Raw genomic sequence first — 19,455 nt, forward strand, 5'->3', positions numbered from 1 at the left:
AATCAAGTGCAACTATTTGCTTAGGACAAATGAGTGGACTCTTTCAAAACTGCAACCTTGGCAGTCACAGAAAACCGACACTGGGGAACAATTTTGCACAATCTTCTAATTAATAGTTGCTGTAAATCTGTGCTTGCTGCATATATAAAAAAAAAAAACATAATAAAACAGAAACCATGTTGCTAGAGTTGCAGCTACAGTCACTGGGAGGATTTTGACACAGCTGCAAAGCCTTTATTGTGGTGCTCCTGAATGCCTCATTGTGATGAATGCAGATCGCCGTTTCTCTGATGCTTCCTGACACCTGTAGTTTGATCAGCAGCACCTGTTGTTTGTCTGCTGACAGATGGGAGAGCGGAGTTGTGAAAAACCCAGCGAACCGGTCTGTTATCAGGCCTTACCAGGTGAGGGCGGCTGGATCTTGACCTGCTTCCTGTTGTCCCCTCCAGCCACACTGCTGCTGCTGCTGCTGCTGTCTGCTGGCGGCTCCTCTCCCCTCTCCATCTTACACTCGTAGGCAAACAGATACTGGATGTACTGCTTCTTGAGGGAGCTGGCGGAGCTGCTTGACGTTCCAACGTTCAGGTTGGTGGACAACTCGCGCCATTTCTTGTTCTTGTTCACCTGAATGGTTGAAATTTGGGAGAATGACAAGACATCAAGAAGTTAAATGACCTCAATCATATTTTGCGGTAAAGAATACATTTTCTTGCTCATGTTCTCTCTTTATACGTTAATGTATCCCAGTAGCACCAGCCACACGCACTTGTCATTTTGCCTGGAGTACGGTAGAGCCGTACTCCAGGCCAGCTGAATTTAATCAGAATAATCACTTCCATGGCTGGGTACTTAGTGTTTTTATACTTGCTATAACCACAGGGTTGCAGGTCACTCGTACATAATTTTTAATATGCACATAATTTTCACATTGCTGTTTTTAATCTAACAGCAAAACAGCAGCACACTATATACGGCCAAAGGTATGTGGACACCACTGACCACATACTTTAAATCTGGGCCTATTTTGCATGGTTTTGGCTTCGTTCCTCAGTTCCATTTAAGAGAAATCCCAAAGCTACAATACAACTTTAAGGCAACAGTCTGGGGGAAGGTCATTTCCAGTTTTAACGCGACAAAGATCCCAGGCACAAAGTGAGGCATAAAGAAAGATTTTTCCTGCGAGCCAGGCCTTATTGCCCAACATCAGTATCTGACCTCACAGATGCTCTCGTGGCTGAACGGGTACAAATCCCTGCAGCCAGTTTCTAAAATCTTGTGGAAAGCCTCTCTAGAAGAGTGGAGGCTATTATGGCAGCAGATTAGTGCCCGTGGTTTCCAAATATGGTGTGTAATGTTCAAGTGTCCACGTGGTTGTGGTCATATGTGTGTGTGTGTGTGTATACTCTTTTGTCACATTGGTTTTGACACACGTGGAGTTTACTCAGGTCTTGGATCTTTTGACATTATAGAGTATACTATAGGTTCTCCTACAGATTTATTTCACGTATCTCATTCTCTTGACCACATCTCTCTACATTTCCCTGCACACCATATGCCATGCTGCTGGAGTGGACGTTACTGAAGAATATTAAATAGCCACTGCACATGATTAGGGTGAAATGACTCCAACACTGTCCCATCCTATGGACTTTAAGCATGTCCTGTTTATATTACCATGGCGAGGCCTCCTATCTCACGAACAGCCATGTAGAGCTTCCAGAGATCCAGGGGCTTCTTGCCCACGGCGGGCAGTTGTGCAACAGGTGTGCCCCTCTCCTCCATGAAGGTCAGGTATCGCTCCACCCAGCCGCGCCTCTCTGGCTCCATACCCAGCTCATAAAGGCGTGTGATTCGCTCCCCACTGAGGGAGGAGGTGTTAGGGTTGGCTTTCTAGTGAGGGATAGAGAGAGAAGATAATAATAGGACAAAAACTGGGTTATTATAGACTTTATTTAGTTCTAAAATGTATATTTATTTTTATTTTGTATTTTCATAGACTTTAGTATAAGAGTGTGATCTTTTATGTACTATATAAATGTTAATATGAATCTCTTTTTTATCGCAGTAATAAACAATGAAGATGTTTTTTCTATACTTTTCATTCATGTGAGTTGACATGAGTTTACATTTACATTGCTATTTAGGTGCAGTCATAGACACTGCGCTCTATATATTATATTGTATAGAGTCTATTCTACAGTTCCACTCTGCCCATGGGGATCATTAAAGTTTCATCCCATATTTACACATCCTGAAGTAGGCCCTTGGTTGAATGACCAAGCAAAAATAAACACTTCTTTAGAGCGTTTTGTTTGGTGTGTGCAGTCAGTGTTCATTCACTGCACACACATATCCCTCAAGTTCAAATTGGTGGACAAAGTTTGATCCCACACAGCAACGTTTGGCTTTGGTCCAGGTTTTTAAAGAGTTTTGTGGTCTCAGAACCAGCTTTTGATCAAGTAATTACACAATAATCCTATAGTCATACACTAATCAATCAAACTAATAGGTTTTACTGACATTATTGTCCATTAAGGGAAATTCACTTAAGTTGCTTGGTTTGGTTTTTGTGCTTAAATATTAATGTAATTCCTGTACTTTGTCAGTAAATGCACACATCCAACCAATAGTGTTTGAGAGTCTAGTTCTTACGGGGCTGGAGGGGGTCTTGAGTGGCCAAGGGGGGCTGCTGATGCTGTCGCTGTCGTCTCCGTGGTAGGAGGACAGGCTGGCTGGACTGGGTGAGAGGGGGGAGGGTACGGGCAGGGCACCGCCTGGCGTGGCTGGCTGGGACACACACTGCTGGGAGCCACTGCTACTGTTATTGTTGCTGTAGCCGTCCTGTAGCTGGTAAAGAGAGGGAGAAAGAGGGCAAAGGACTTTAATTTTCTTTGGATAAAAACATCCATCACTGTTACATTCTTTTATCCACCTCCTCAGTATCAGTATGACATAAAGCTGTGCTCTGCCACTGTCCACACAACAACACAGAGGTCATAGCTGAAAGACGGCAACACCAGACAAGCCAAAATGATTTAGTATGGGTGTGCATGGACGTACGATCGTTTATGTGTGTGTGTTTGAGTTATGATGCATATGTTTGGATCCAGAGGTGGACAGTTTATCAAGCACGTAGGTGCTAATGTTTACTTTTTTAGAACAACACTTTTGTCCGACACATAGAACCATCTTATAAAATATGGTGCATTGTTATAGATTTAAGTACTTTGCATACCCTCATATAATATATAACAGTATATGAAGTAATAAAATTAGTTCGACCTTTACCAGTTGAAACAAGCTTAGCCACAATTGTGCTATCATCTTAAAGTATCAGTAACAGTACACAAAAAGTAATGACTACTTTTAGTTTCAATACTTCAGTATAATTTACTGATAATACTTAAGCAATTTTACTTAGTTTATGTTACATTTTGAATGCTGGACTTTCGCTGTAGTTGTAATGCAGTGTTTTTACATCCTGATATTGTTACTTCTATTAAAGTAAAGAAACTGAACACAACTAAGAAATTCTAGACCCAGTTATACACAAACATTAACAGTACCGGTACTGGCATGGTGTCTAAGTCTACATAAATAAATGTATGTGTTTGTGTATATGTGTAATCTGAATAATAATACTTCATGCAGATCAGTATGTATTAGTCTACACAGTTTGTCTAGGAATACATGAATTTGGATACAGTCTCCACTCTGTGTAAATCACTCACACTTGTGTCTAGGTATGAGAGTCTTTCAGTGCACGTGCACGTGCACATATGTGTGTGCATTTGTGTGTATGTGTGTTGTGTGTGTGAGAAAGAGACTGAAAAAGCGGGAACAACAGCTTGACAAGTGCTTCTGGTCTGTGAACAGAATGCTCATGTCAGCAAAACCTTATCGTTCCCCTCCCTCTCTCATTCTCTATCTCGCTCTCTTTCTCTCTCTCCTTCTCTCTCTCTCGGCAGACAGATCATCTCTTTTGGGAGCACTGGGGGTCTTTCTGGCTGCTCTGACTGCCTTAAATAATTCAAAAGGCCCTACTACCCTAATCAGCAAAAGAAAAGACAGGGATTTGGAGGGAAAAGACGTGTTGTGGATGTGATGTAGCTGTGTGTGTGTGTGTATGTGTGTGCGTGTGTGTGTGTGTGTGTGAGTGAGGAGGAGGTTGTTAAGCAAAAACAAGGGGAGGGAGTAGAAAAGAGCAAAGAGCAGAGTTCTGTTGTTGCTGAGCTGAGCCAAGCCGAGTTGCAATTGTAGGGCAAAATGAGAAGTCAGCATTGTGTATTGGGACATGTGTGTGTGTGTGTTTGTGTATGTGTGTGTGCACGCGAGTGAGTGAGGGTGTGTATTGAGAGGAAGCACTGAGAAAGTAGTGTTTAAGAGAAGGACGGTGTGTGTTTGTGAGTGAGCGGAAAGGCCAGTGTGTGGATTCTTGTCTGTATGTGTGTGTCTGTGTGCACAGTATTTCTGTGCTGTGTTTGAACGTGTGTATGTACATGTGTGTACTGCAGATGCCGAGACCTCTCTTTCTCTCTGTGTCTCTCTCTTTTTTGCAACTCGGGCTGCCAAAACATCAGCAAGAAGAGAGTGCTGGGGGCAAAAACAAAGCGAGGAAAACATTAGGAATGGTAAATGTTAAACAAATCATTAAATATGGCGAGAAAACAACAGAGAAACAGCCCACTGTGCTGAGGCAGCATATGCTGATCAGATTTGGTTTGCTTCATTAGGGGAGCAAGATCAAAAAAACAAAACAAAAAATTTTTTTTTTGCAAAGACATTGCAAAGAAAGATGGGAAGAGGGAAAAGGTCAAAGGGGTACCTTTGGTTTATGAGGCTCGTTGGCGGGACCCGTGTCATCTTTTACATCCGCTTTGGGTTTCACATCTGGGCTCACCATGCCGTCTCCTGACATTCCCATGGCTCCTTCACCAAGAATGAGAAAACATTTACTAGAAAATATTTGCACCAAACTTTTCACAAACAGAAGATGTGAATATCTGCAGGCAGTTTTGTTCTTTGGCCATAATAACACTGTCTCAAGTGAACCAACCAATTTTTGATATATATATATATATATTAGCCTCAATAGTTATGCTTTCACCTCAGTGGAATGAAGAGGTATACCTGGCATGTTTTCATATTTCAGTCGATTCAACATGTTTTAACTCCCTAAAATGAACGGAGCCTTCTTTGTGTGCGCTGAAGGCTATTGGACAATGCTTTGTATAATGTCACAGACAAAGTCAGACAATGTAAAACGGTTTAAACGTCTTTCCACAGCTGAAATATTATGTTCTTTCTTTCTGTGTTCTCAAGGCCCCTCTAAAGCCTGCAAAGGGGAGATTGTGAAAGAAATGTATAAAAACACTGCTGCTTGAGGAAGACATATAAAGAGAACGAGATAAGACACCACAAAAAGCGAGCCAGTGCTCTCTTTCAACCTTGCTGGCTCCACATCCTCAGTTTGGGAGAAATCATACAGGTTCTCACGTATTCAAAGTGGTGACAGAGTGGGAAGATTAGTATTCAAGAGATGTTGGCTGACAAGAAGACTTGTTTGTTTTCAAAGACATTTGTGTACCTTCATGAGGTTTCTAATTGAAGAAGAGTTAAGATCCTTAAGACTACTTTTAATAGTGCCAGGTGCATATTTCTTATTAACAGACAGAAGGGGTCCTTGGATACAAGGCTCTCCTCTTTATTTTTCCCTTGTATGCTGCAGCACAGTGGGAAAACTAATGGCTTTTTACTGCGCCCAGGGGCAAACCAGATGAGTTTGGAGGAACCTTGGCGCTCTAATTCGTTTGAAGTTTTCCAAATGTCATGCATTCTGATATTTGGTTTTGAATAAAAGGTGCCTTTCATTTTGGGAGCCACAGTGCTCTCCGAGGTGCGTTTAGCAACAATGCGGCAGGGTGAAGGGCTGAAAGAAAAAGCGATGCACCACATTAATCTTTGCTCACTGGAGAGTCAGCTCTACAGGAAAAGTGAGAGCACTGAGAAAGTAACTGGTATCGGAGAGAACTCTCTTGATTTCTTGGCCTTTCACCGTCTTTTGCCCCTTCTACTCCCCTCTCTCCGTCTCTGAATGGGAACAGCTCTGAGTTGGTTCAGCTATACATTCAGCACAAACATACGGGTTAATCTTGAGTGGCTCACTGTACAGTCTAACATTAACCTGGAGGGCTGTGATTGCTTATTCAACAGATTCTTCTATCAACATTTATTCTGTACATGGCAAAGCAAGATAAGCAGGTGGAGGTGGGGTCATAACTTCTTTTTATATAACTGTTGAAGGTGGGCTGTAGGAGGCTGACAGCTTGTATCAATGGGTTTGGCTCTGAAGTTAAACTTAGATAATTTTACCCAACTTATCTCCCTTGTCAGATAAGTGTTTTCCAAAGCTTTGGCTGGTTTAAATTCTGACATTTGGACTCACGAATGTCATTACCTGCTCCCCCTGTGTGTGTTTCCAAAGAAATATATCCTTTCACAATACAGGACATAAAAGAACCTCTTCGGCTTGGCATTAGCTGAATACCTGAAGGCGCCATATTGTAGGCTGGACCTTGTGCGTTACCCATGGCTGAGCTGTTGTTGCCTGTTGGCTGGCTGTAGGGGACAGTGGTGGCCATGGTGCTCGCCTGGCTGATGCCAGGGCCTTGATAACTGCCCTGCCTACCAAGGAAAGAGGAGAAAGAAGTGAGTGGATATGGAAGAGATGATTTAAGTTTAGATTCACAATGTAATGGCAGGCTGTGGAGACATAAGTGGTAAGACAACAGTGAAAGCTGCAGAAGAACTGAAGTCACAAAATCGTACAGAGATGATATTTGGCAGTATGTCATTGCCAAACTCCTTTATTGTTGTAAAAACCGAGCAGCGTGTGTTTCTGAAAGTCACAATAAAAAGCAACATATCTCTGATCAAACAAACAGATCTTTCAAAAGATTGAAGATGAGCACGCAGCATCAGAGGAGAAAAAACTCTTCTATCCTCCCATCTCTGCTCTTCTCTTCTACAAATCCCCCTCCACTCCCCTCCCCTCTTCTCCCCCTCTTCCTCCTTCTCCCTCTCCCACAAGTCATAATTTAACTAATTAAGGTGTGCTTTTGGAGAGGATCATGTTATTTGTTGCCATGGTGACAGCAGAAATCAATCCTGCTCAATCTCCCTCCCTCAGCCTCCCCTCTCTCTCTGGCGGCTCATCACATGGTGTTGCGAGTGACATCAGAGGGGCTTATCTGCAACCTGCTGAATACTAGTCATCAGTGTGTGTGTGCGTCTGCGTGTGTGTGTGAAAGAGAGAGAGAGAGAGTGGGTGCGTGTGTGCGTGATTGAAGGCAGCGTCTATCGTTGCATGCCAGGCAGGCCGAAGCCAGTGACATGGGGGCTGAAAGGGAACACCATGTTTGGAACAATTTGGTCTATCTCCTGCTGACTCAAGATTATCTCCTGGACAACCACATAAAAAAGATTGGGAGAAAGGGGGAGACAGATGGAGAGAAAAGACGTGAGGGGAAGAGAGATGCAGAGAGTAAGAGAGAGAGAGAGAGAGAGAGAGAGAGAGAGAGGCCTAAAAGAATTAGAGGGGGAAGGTGGAAGACTGAGAATGCAGGGTGAAACTAAATTAGAAAAGAATACAGGAAGAGGAGAGGGAGGAAGAGGCAGACAACTCAGGAAGTCAAATAGTTGTAAGGGTGAATTTAAAGGAAGAAAGGAGGGAAGGGAAGGAGTAAGGAAGGAGGAGTATTTTGCCCAAACCGCAACACTGCTTTATGCGGACGAACAGAAAAATACTACCCGGATTTATGTCAGTCATTTCCCTCCTAACTGGCACCTTGCTCTCTTTCACACTCACACAGACGCATAGTATAATACCTCATGTTGGAACCGATACACATAGCCTAAGAGGAGGGATCGGCTTGGTAAACCTCCCCATAATCTCATCTCACAGATGTAATTAGTCATAGAGCACGGCTGATGATACATATGTAATCCCTCTATGGGGGCCGAGGTGCACAGGGGAGCTCCATGGCAAAGAAACAAGCTCACACCAAATCCACGCTTATCTGGCCCCATTTCCCTATAATGGGGGAAGTATAGACTCCTTCATTTGCTGCCTACATGTTCCCTAAAAAGCTCTGCGTGAGTCAAGACACAGAAATAAATTTACCTTTTGATCGTTGCACCTTCTCTCGCAAGTAAAAATGCATTCTGTGTGCAAACTCCCACAAAAGAGAGCGCTGATAAGCCAGCGAGGAAAAATAAGTTTAAAGATGCCAAATGCCTGCGAAGCTCATTTATCCATACTGTAAAAACACCCCTCACCCACCTTAAGCAATATAAGCACAAGCTCTCATGTGAATGGTGAAATATCCAAATCAACAACAACAACAGTGGTTGGAGGTTTTCGACTGTGGCGCTCTCCCATTATGACTAATTCATGTCATAAAAAAGCCCATTAGAAAGCACTTGATGGAGGCACCGCACAGCGTTTAATCACACTTAATATATGCATGTGCCGCTATCGGGGAAAAAAAAAAAAAAAAAGGCACAGCGCATTCATCTTGCTCTCGGGCACCTTTGTGCTGGGGAAAAAAAAAGCATCCTGTTGCCGCAGAGAGAGAGAGGAAGACTGAGTGAAGGAAGAAGGAGAGAGCCGGGGAAAAGGGAGGGATGGAGAGATGGAAACAGAGGGAGAGGAGGAGGAAGAGAAGAAAGGAGGTGGAGGGAAGGAGAGAAGGGAGGGAGGGGAAATTAAGGCCTGAGAAGCCTGAGTAGTGTGTGCATGGGTCCCTGGTGGACTGATGGGGGGCGTATTTTCAGCTCAGGGCCCCAGAGCTGGAGGTAATCGCTGTTCCATGAGACTGAGCCGAGTGAACACACATTCAAACACACACACACACACACACACACACACAAACATGCACACACTCTCAGTAAGAGACACAGAAACATCTATCTGAACACTATCAGGCCAGTGCACTCTCAGTTTGTTGTCTAGGAGTGGCCTGAGGTGAGAGAGAGAGAGAAACAGCGCAAGAAAACTCGACTTTTTAAGGGAAGTTAGCGTTAAAGAGTTTTGACACTACATTAGAGCGAAGATACATGATAATACAGTGTTTAGTCTTTTGTTCGGCCTGTCCGGCCACCATTATGGTAGAAAAGCCATCACACCTCTGAAATGCATCAATGCAAACACACTGCTGTCACTTCACAGTGATAACTACTATTCTAGTGTTTTTTTCCCCTTGTTTTCTTCCCTAATTCTGAACAAACATGTATAAACACACACACACACACACACACACACACACACACACACACACACACACACACACACACACACACACACACACACACACACACAGAGCCATCTTTCCTCTTTAGCTATTCAGTCCACATGTGTGAAGGGCATCAGAGAAGGCCACTTTCACACCGTGGGCAGAGTGTGTGTGTGTGTCAGTGTGTGTTTGAGCGTGTCCTTGTGTTCATGCGCGGGGTGGGCGCTGTTGCCAAGGGGATGCCATGGTTACGAGGTGCCAGCCAACCAGCTGACTGTCTCTCTAGAAGTGGCAGCGCCTTTGTCCTTCATTCGTGGTGACAGGCCGTGCTGATGCCTCCCAGTGCTGCTAACTGGACGAGACAGCAGAGGCGCTGGGACCGCAGGAGTGTGAGTGGCCTTCCCTATCGACCCGTCTGCTTTGTGTGTGTGTGTGTAAGAGTGTGGAGAAGAAAGTGAGAGGAAAAGAGCCAGAGAGAGGCTGCTGGATGGAAGGATGGAGTGGATCGGCTGGAGGCCATGAATTATATATGGACCCAATCTGTTCTCAGGGCAGCTTGGGCCCATAGCTCCTCCAAACTCCTGACTCAACTCACCACACACACAAACGCATACACAGACAGAGAGGAGACCAGAATAAGCCCCCCACAAAAAAATAAAAGGACAGCTTTTAACATAATAAATCCAGAGAAAAGCTACTCTTCCCTTCTCCCTCCCCTCCTGCTCAAACATCAAACAGCTCAGGATGGATGGAGAAGCCATTTATTTTGCCCATCTAATGAAAGCAGAGCACTCCGCAGCACTGCCAAGACTGCGAGCGACAAAGCGCCACAGGCAGCATCCCCCGTTCTTGACATTCAAGCGCTGCTCTTATTTATTTAGCAAATTTACTTACTAAGGAGGTCAGAAATGAATTATTTGGCAAGGATTTGCCTGGGAGCACTCTCCTCTCCTCTCTTCTTCTCTCTTCCAACATTTTTCTCCCTTCAATTTCCCTTTGATTTACGGCTCTTTTTTTTCTGAGCTTTGCTCTTCTTCTACTAAGTGCTTATTTTTTCGACAGAGCCCGTTCCTATAGCTCCAGGAACTTTTTGTAGAGTGTCGCCGGCAGCGCTGGAAAGTCATTTGAAAAGCCAATTCTGTCCTCAGAAGCTGCTGCCAAGAAAAGCTTATACCTTTTAATACTTTCTGTTCTTTCCTCTTTTCCAAAAATTCCCCAACATCAATCCCCAGCCCCTAAAAAATGTTCTACCACACCTTTCCTCCAAACAAACTTGTACCTCCTCCACACTGACAGGCTCGACATCGTCCGTGTTATTTGAACATAACGTATCAGACTTTTCGTGCTGCAATTCATCATACTGACAAATGGCAGCCTAGTAGCCCCAAACAAGTCAACAACTTTTCATTAAACTGATGCTCTTTTCCAGGAAATTAACCTCGTTTTCAGATTCCCCAGCATCTATTTGCGAAATTAGGTAACAGTGCATGAACAAGTGACATTCACTAAGATGACAGAAGAGGCTTAAATTCCTAGACTACAAAATTATGATGAGCAAGATGTTACTTGACTTTGTTATTCAAGCAAAGTCATATTTTCCTGCTTTAACTCATAGTAGAGCAACTCAACGCTGTTTCCCCTCAACCACCAATCAAACTGATAAACCGATAAAAGCGGGACATTTGTCTCTGACTCCAGTCGGCCGGTGGAGGAGAAACTCTGAGGGCTCGAGGGAAAAAAACACTCACGCCATACTTTATGAAGATTTAATCACGACCCTCGCCTGCAGCCATGGGATACCAGAAGTGGCCCTCCTCTGTTCGTTGGGCATTTTTTTCACTCAGGGTAACTCAGGGAAGCTGGAGTGTATCTACTAGTGTGTTAGTCAGGGGAGGATGAATATGGGCGATGAGAGGCAGAAATGTAACAGGATTATTGGCGTGGAAACAGTGAAGGGATGTGTTGAAGAAAAAGAGGACTAGAAGAAGAGACTAGCCAGTGACAATGCTGCTATATAACTAGCCCCAGATTTAGAAGGTCGGGAGTGGGTGTCTGTGGCAGTTCACCCGGGGTTGATGCATCAAAGAGTGAGACTAAAACTAAATGTGATACGACTAACAACTTGTTTCTCAGACAGAGAGGAACTAGGTCTGAATGTTTCAGAATGTTGCACTGAGATCTGGAGAGCAAACGGGGTACTGGAGCCTTTAACTGCAGGTTTTCGGAGGCCAATTTTCCCCTGATCTCCCTCAGATGTTTTAAAGTGGGATCTGAGGAAGAAAAACATAACAAGGCTGTGCTGGAGACGGCGGAGAACAAAAAGCAAATTGGGTGGAAGAAAGACTGAGCGAGATAAAACAGTCTGGGTAGGATAACAGAGCTGCAAAGACGGAGAGGGCGATACAGTTGGAAGAGTTGGTAAAAAGAGTGAAACAGGTGGGAGGAGAGAGAACAGAAGCAGACGGGGAGGGATGAAAGAGGTAGAATGAGTGACAGCAGAGAAGAACAACAGTGAGGGTGAGACAAGCAGCAAAGAAACTGGACTGTTCGGCAAAAGTGTCCATTGTAACAAAACATTTAGGCTCTTTTTATTGTTTTAAGTCAGTAAAAAGACTTCCTGCCAGAAGACTAACTATGTGTTATAAAAACATGTTACTATCAATAAAGAAATCAATATTCTGAATAAAGAAGCAGGCAGAAATGTGAAAAATGATTCAGATTTGTGAATTCCACTCTGCTTTGGAAACAAATAATCTCACACAGCTGGCAGACTTTTTACACCTGCTTTTGCTGTTCTGAATACCCAGTGTCTGCTAGGTGTTTCCTCCAGTGTCCTGCTTTGTCTTGAATAAACAAAGCAGCAGTTTGGATGTTAGCACACACAGCAACAACCATCAAGACTGAACAGAGAAGGAAAAGACAGATTTCCAACAAAAAAGAGGAAAAAGCTGATTGGTCTTTATGAAATGTGATATTTGCAGTACAGTAAAAAAACAACAACACATTAACAACTGATTAAGCTCAAAGATGGAGATAAAACAGGAAGACGAGGAGCCCACGGATACTTCGCAGTCAAAATGGAGCACTGTAAAGACGGTGAAAACACAAATACATGTTTTAGACAAATTTGTAAACAAACAGAGAGAGTGAGAGAGATTGGGAGAGAGACAGTCTTCTCCTTCAGCAGCACCACAGCGAGTGACACCTCTCTGGTGTCTTGGTGAATGTGAGGAGAGATTGACAGGCAGTCTGATTGGTCCCAGCAGTGGGGATCATGTCATGCCACTTCTTATTGACAGCCCAGCCATCTCTTAATGGCTCGGCCACTATTTGCATTGCTGGGTGTGTGTGTGTGTGTGTGTGTGTGTGTAACTGTGTGTGAAAAGCGCTGGGCCCCCCTGATGCACGTAATTAATCACACATACTGTCAGCCACACCACACCACAACCCCCCCCCCCCACACACACACATACACTCTCACACCCCACGACAAAATGTTGACACAATGCACACAGCAACTGTATGTGCTCAGTTCTTGTTGTTGCCATTAGAGTGACTAACACATGCCGAAGATGATAATGATGACTACAGTGATGATGATGAAGGTGATGATGGCAATTACAATGATAACAATGATGACTCATCTTGTTTTGCTCTCAGAGGGAGCTTGTGAGAAATATCATCATGATCACTTTCAGTTCTGTTTAGCTTGAAACATTTCCATTCAGTTTAGTCATATGACACACAAACACATTCACTTACACACAGTATGTGATACGCACACACGTTATGAGGGTGGTGGACCTACCTATGGTGCTGTAAATGTGAGGGTGGCAGGATGGATGGGTGGAGAGGTCTGGGTGGAGGTGAAGGTGGTGGACGGGTGGAGGCAGGGTGGGGTGCAGGCCAGTGGGTGGAGGTGGGTTGAGGTGGCTGCATCTGGACTGGGGACCTTACATACGGAGGCCGCCTGCAGATCGGCATCGACAGACTCAACCCGGACAAAAAGAAAAACCTCATCTGAAACATCATCACTGGCTCACGTTCTCCAGTCTGACTCATGCACCATCAGAAATGGGAACGAACATCGACAAATGTTAATCTGCTGCTTCAGCCTGCAGAATGCTGGTGAGACTGCTCCCATGACACACGCACACTGTCAGGCAGAACCCGCGCCGACTGGAGGAAGCGCAGAAATCCACCCTTCCTCTCTGAAGACGGCCATGTTTTCATAAGTTCCCCCGGCAGAGTTCAGCAAAAGTTTACTGCCCACACAATCCCACAACAGCCCCGGTCTCGCACATATATTCAAAGCACCAACCCTGATGGAAAAATAATAAATCTCCTAACTCATATACCGATATAGTATCAAAGTGATTTGGATTTGCGTAAAGGTGCATGGTGTCACCTCTGTCTCTGGTGTTTTCACAGTTAAACCTGTGGTTTGCTTTTTCTCCTTTTTATGATTTGACAGTGCAGCATTCAACCCATACAGTCCCCTCACAAGCCAATATCTCTCTTTCTGCAACAAATGGCACTTGGTGTATGGTGCCAGCTATCAAAATGTCAGGCACTTTATGAGACGTGTGAAAATAGGGATAGTTCCACAAATGGCTCATAGAAGTGTGGAACCCCTGAGAACATATTCTTGCCTGCACGTCTGAAAAGACTCTCGGACAAAAAGACAAACTCTGTGGCACAGAAACTCTCTGCGGTGCTTTTCAGCAACACCTCCCCAAAGACAACCTGCAGAGAGAAGTCACTCTACAGATAGCGAGCACTGTAAGGAAGAGACATGCTTGCTGTCCCCTAATTTTAGCACTATTTCCAGGTGAAACAGTAAAGTAGTTTTCTTTTGGCAAAAAAAAAAAAAAAAAATTGGGCCATTTCTGTTGCAGTTCTGTTGCCTTTTCACACCATTCTTTTTTCTTTGTCAAGATGAGTTTTAGGACAAATTAGGTGCATGAATAATGAGGTAGAATGAAATACTCATGAAGACAAATTCACACATAGCTATATGCAAACAGAGATGGTACCGTGTGAAACAAAAAAGAAACTGAACTAAGAAAAAGTGTTAATCTTTCAAAATACAAGATTTCTTAGAGAAACCAGACCTCCTGAGTTCTTGCTGTGCTCTTACCTGTTCTGTGTTGAGTTGGTGGATCCTGGCATGCTAGCTGCTGCTGCCTCCTGGGCCTTGCGGTTGGAGTTACCCAAGGAAGGAGGGCCCATCCCTGGCCCAGCTGGCTGAGGCATGCTGGGGGAGCTGGGAGCCATAGGCGGGTACACCCTATTCTGGCTGCCAGGGCCGTGGCTACGTCCTACAGGTATGGGCTGGCCGGGCCCCTGGCCATGCATGGGGCTGCTAGCATTCATTCCCAGACTGTTGGTCATGCCAGGGCCGGGGCCACTGTAGCTGGTACTGGTTGTCGCACTGTAGTTAGAGGGCCGAGGGTAGTTTCCTGATAAAAGACGACATGTGAATGAGCTGACAAATGCCTAAAATAGGTGAAAATGCAAGTATTAGACACACAGTGTCAGTTCAAAGGTAAAATATGGGATGTTGTCACTTGAGACATTTAACTGTATTTTACTGTAGACGCACATTGGCGGCATGAATCACTTCATTGGAGAAAAACAGAGAGTTTATCAAGTCAGCTGATACCCTTATACCTACAATAGTGACCCGTACAACTATTTCATCCATCAAGAAAATAATCCTGGAATGAGGAATGTAAAGTGCTGAACCAAATTCTGATTCACGACCTCTACAACCTCCGGTGGGTGCAGGAAAAAAACTACACGGGGTGTGTTCTGGTAACATTTTATATGGCTGCAGGTTGCTGGATGGCCCTGGGAACAATTGCCAAGCTTAAGGCTGACTTTGTGAAACACTTGAGAGGAGCTCTAATCTGCAGTAAATGCTTTCTTGCTGCCCTGGAGTGCCACACGGCCGTGATGCCAGAAGCTTTCCTAAGGCACACTTAAACCCCTCCATTTTGGCTCTAAAAGCCCAGCTCGGCTCCAACACCAGCTGCAATAAGAGCTGAAAGAAAATCACCATGCTGTCAGAAACAACATGTACATACATTCAGGGACACTGAAATATACCTGCTATGAATGTAAGTTTAGTACACACCCACACACACATATACACACAACACATCACACTGTATTGCCTCTGCAGGCACTGGGCCTTTTCCACTGTGATATTCCCTCCCTGGGACAAATCCCCTGCAAAATAGAAATGGAAAATGTGGCATCCTCTATTGTGAAGGGGGCTATTTATTTTGATTTGATTAAGGGTGCTTTAGTTGGGCCTCGCTGCTTAATCCTCTGAGAATATGTCTGGAAAAGGGGATCAAGTCCCTTTAAAACCTGAAGGCTTTTCCGCACGCTCAAACGAGGGAAAGTTGAATGACAATATTCCACATGGGGAAAAAAAAAAAAACGACTCCGAAAATGGAAATGGCTTCTCAGTGTCCTCGAGCTGCTTCAGTGAAGACACTTTCCACATGACATAAGCCTGCGAGTCCGACAGAGGGAGAGAGCAGGAGGAAGCAAGCAGAGGGTGGGGGCGGAAAGAGAGGAAGACAGGCAGACAGTGAGGGAGGGGGAACAAACTCCTGCCCTCAACCCCCGAGATAGGATTTATATTGAATCAAAATAAAAGTCTTTCCCATAAAAGTCAGCAGCTCCGGTTGAATTTGTCCAGAAATTGTGATGAAATCTACTGTGGGAGATGGGAAAAGAAGAAGCGGATTATTTCTGGGAAGGCTTTGGTGAGTCGGTGAGCTGAGTACGGCTGACACCTGTCAAGGGTTTTGGGGCTATAATAGGGAAGCGTTCAGGAAGAAAGGATGTCTTCTAACGAACACAGGAGGATACGTATGGTGCACAGTACATGTGTGTGTGTGTCCATCTGCTTGGCTGTGTCAATGCATATATAATACATCTGAGACCTTGCAACCAGTGAAAGACACATTTCCATATTTATTCCACTCATAAGCAACTGCCTACAATTCTGTGGAAAATCCTGGGAACGGTGCCCTGCAGCCTCCTTCCTCTCGCCTCGGGTGGACGGTTTGCTGCAGATGAACAAGGCCCCAGTCAGTGACCTCTCTCAGCCCTCTTTGGACAGCTGTTGAGCCCCATGTCATGGCTGCCTGCCATACATTCTCAATAGCCTGGGCGGACACTTTGTGATTTTTGGCCCTTGCGACAGACTGAGGCTCCAGCACACCTCCCTGGGAGTTGTTTATATCACACAGTCCCATTTGGATGACCTGCATTTTTTTTTTCTTTCCCATCTTTAGCGGATGGGCCAAAAAACCCAAAAAGTGGGAGTGAGTGTCTGGAAGTTTCCATGAGGCTGTTTTCTGCTTTACTGGGGGGTTAGATGCTAAGCCAAAGAGAGAAAAGTCATTAAATCCACACACAGCATTGAGAGAACTTATTAGTCTTGATGTACTACCATTCAAAATGTTCTAGTTGTGGGCTATGTTTGCCTCGGCTGACAAAGGAAAGACGGAGTAGCTGTGGGACTTGGTTAATTCTAAGCTTTCCTATGAGAGTCTTGCTCCGTCCTGACAAGAATGATTCACTTCCTGAACGATTGGTGCTGTGCCAGAGCTCTTCTTCAAGGACAGATAGCACACTAACCCACTTTTTTAAAAATGACTGAGAGCTCAACCCTGAAATTCTAGGTGTTTTTATAAGAGCCATTCATTCATTTCTAAGCCTTTGAAAGTGCTATTCAGATTATATTAGACACTGGATCACTGTGGAGGTCAAAGACAAAAAACAGATAACTATAGATGAAATAACAACACAAATTAAATAAATAATTAATACTGGTTCCCTAATGACTGAATAAATAGCACTATTGTCTGTTTGATTTAGTAAAAAAAAAAAAAAAAAAATACTATGCTGCCTCCATGTGGGGTTGAGAGCTGAGCTGAGAATATGAATTACTTGCAGTTGACATAAAACGTTGTCACTGTAAAAGCCAATGTGGAAGTCAGGGGAGCGACAGTTTGACAGCTACTCCCTGTCAAAGAAACTTGGAAAAGATCTTGAGACCTCTATGTGAGTCACAAGCAACATGGTCATATTATATAATCAAAAACAATAAGCATATTCAGCGGGGCAAGTCACAATACCATTTTATTTTACTGTCCCACCTAACTGCGATCTATCAGATATCTGTCTTTTCTTAGCCGTGACAGTGGCTTCTTATCAGGCAGAATCACTTGTGAAAAGTTAGTGGCATCAACCTGACTTTTATTGCTCTTCATTGAGCAAAGTCTGCCTTTAGAAAATACATTGTAAGTGCAAAGAAATACTATTTCCTGGCATTCAAACAGGCCAGGAAAAAGAAATGTGCTCTTTTAGCTTATGTCAGTGTTAACACACTGTATTTGCGTGGAAGTGTGTCATCTGCCGCAGCTACTTTGCATTCTACTCATACTGCTCTGGAAACCAATCAAAGAGGGACAAGAGGAAAAGAGGACAAGGAGGATGTCATTTCTTATTTGTCCCATCTTGCGTCCTTGTGGCTCAGTCTTGGTTTCCTGCCTGTTTCTCAGGCACTTGGTGCCTTTGGGGAGCCTTGGTGGTATTTATAGCGCAATGGAGGGGAGGAGAAGGAGAGCTCATGGTGCTTCGTTTACAATTACATGGAAATTCCCGGCACGGTCACGCATTCGGCGGACGCTATATCCTGCGCTGGGTTTAATCCCTGCATTCCCGCGGGAGAGCTTGAGTGTGACCGAGCAGATTACCGTCTACTGCTTCCTCAGCAGACTGGACCGTCCAATGCTAACAGCCGAGGCAATCATTCTCCCAGCTACGGCAGAGTAAGGTATGAGGGTGCACCAACGCGCCCTCCGGATCTGTGAACTCCATCAATAAGGAGTGGAATGCAGATTACATGGCTGCATGCTTGAGCTGCCAAGGACAGGAGTGCGGGCAGGTTGTCCATGTCTACATGTGGCTGAACACAAATAAAAGAAATGGATAACAGCATTTTTCTCTTTTACTTTTTTTTTGTTTGTGGATGTGGTAGGGTAGATGGTTTTGGTTGGGGAAGTGGGAAAGAGAGAAGCGCAGTGTGTCAACAAGGATAAGACGCCCTGGTAGTTATTTTGTGTCATCTTAGTCAGGAATTAATTTTCCAAAGCTCAGTATGGGTGATATAAAACACAGTCTCCTCTATTTTTCCCTTCTGATTCAACTTAATGTGCCACGCACATGTATTGAGTATAACATTCTTTTACTTAAAACATAAAAAAAACTGCTTCTCTATGTTTTCAACAGTTGAAATACTTTGAAATTAGGTAGATCAGTTCACAACGAGGTCTGTCAATAATGCCAATTCAGATCCTTTACATTAGAAATTTCTTTCTGAGACACAGTATTAAACTGCAGTATACATGTGTGACTTGCTGGGATGAATACCTTTTAGGGTTTTTTTTTTTTTTTTTTTTTTTTGCAGCATCTTGTCTCGCCTGAGGCCCCAACATCGTCTCCCATCCACCTCAGCACCTTCCCCAGCAGGGTGTCTGAGCCTAAGCAGGGCTGGGGTGCGCCTTGGGGCTGCTGAGCTCCACACACTGTCAATTTCATCCCAAAAATTCCTCCTTCCTCCCCCAGACACTGGCTTGAGTCATGTTTTTTTTTTTCTGGCCGAATTACACGTTGGCTGCGGCAAGGCACCAAGACTTAAAAGTGTTGTCTGAAGCACGGTCATTACCAGCGGAGTGCTTAACCCCTTAGAGGGGGGTGGGGTGGGGGGGCACTATGCGATGGGTGGGAGGGAGAGCAGATTTGAGACAGGCTCCGGATCTCTTTCCTGTAATGGCATGACATCCTCCTCCTTCTCTGTCTGTCTGTGTGTCCACTGTTCTCAACATACTGGCTCTGTACCATGTCCGAGTGCATGTCTTTAAAAACAGCTGTTGGAGTCATTTAAGTCCTGAGGAGAGCCTGATATCAACACGCTATACAAGATCAGTTTTACTTTGGATAAAGAGGGCTTTGGAAAGGCAGCCATAAACATTTAGCAGCTTAAATATTTTTTGGAAATGCTGGGCAGAGCTGTCATGCAGACAGCGGGAAAACAGCAAAAGGGAAAAGCTGTGGCAGGGTTCGACTGTACATC

At 44.4% G+C, this 19,455-nt stretch overlaps 1 protein-coding gene across 9 annotated transcripts in view; it reads right to left on the reverse strand.

Annotated features, from left to right (window-relative positions):
* Positions 1 to 19,455, reverse strand: part of LOC121197003 (AT-rich interactive domain-containing protein 1B-like) — a 166,985-nt gene that overhangs the window by 12,257 nt on the left and 135,273 nt on the right. For 5 of the 9 annotated variants that reach the window (XM_041060308.1, XM_041060310.1, XM_041060309.1 and 2 more), the window contains exons 8-14: positions 14,434 to 14,755; positions 13,102 to 13,284; positions 6,548 to 6,684; positions 4,826 to 4,929; positions 2,653 to 2,847; positions 1,675 to 1,890; positions 402 to 624 (exon numbers count right to left, since the gene is read on the reverse strand). In XM_041060308.1, the coding sequence (XP_040916242.1) occupies positions 402 to 624; positions 1,675 to 1,890; positions 2,653 to 2,847; positions 4,826 to 4,929; positions 6,548 to 6,684; positions 13,102 to 13,284; positions 14,434 to 14,755 (1,380 nt within the window). The remainder of the gene's footprint in view (positions 1 to 401; positions 625 to 1,674; positions 1,891 to 2,652; positions 2,848 to 4,825; positions 4,930 to 6,547; positions 6,685 to 13,101; positions 13,285 to 14,433; positions 14,756 to 19,455) is intronic. The other 4 variants (XM_041060312.1, XM_041060311.1, XM_041060314.1 and 1 more) reach the window with 2 other exon arrangements.

Source organism: Toxotes jaculatrix, chromosome 17 (assembly GCF_017976425.1).
Source record: "Toxotes jaculatrix isolate fToxJac2 chromosome 17, fToxJac2.pri, whole genome shotgun sequence".
Classification (NCBI taxonomy): Eukaryota; Metazoa; Chordata; class Actinopteri; family Toxotidae; genus Toxotes; species Toxotes jaculatrix.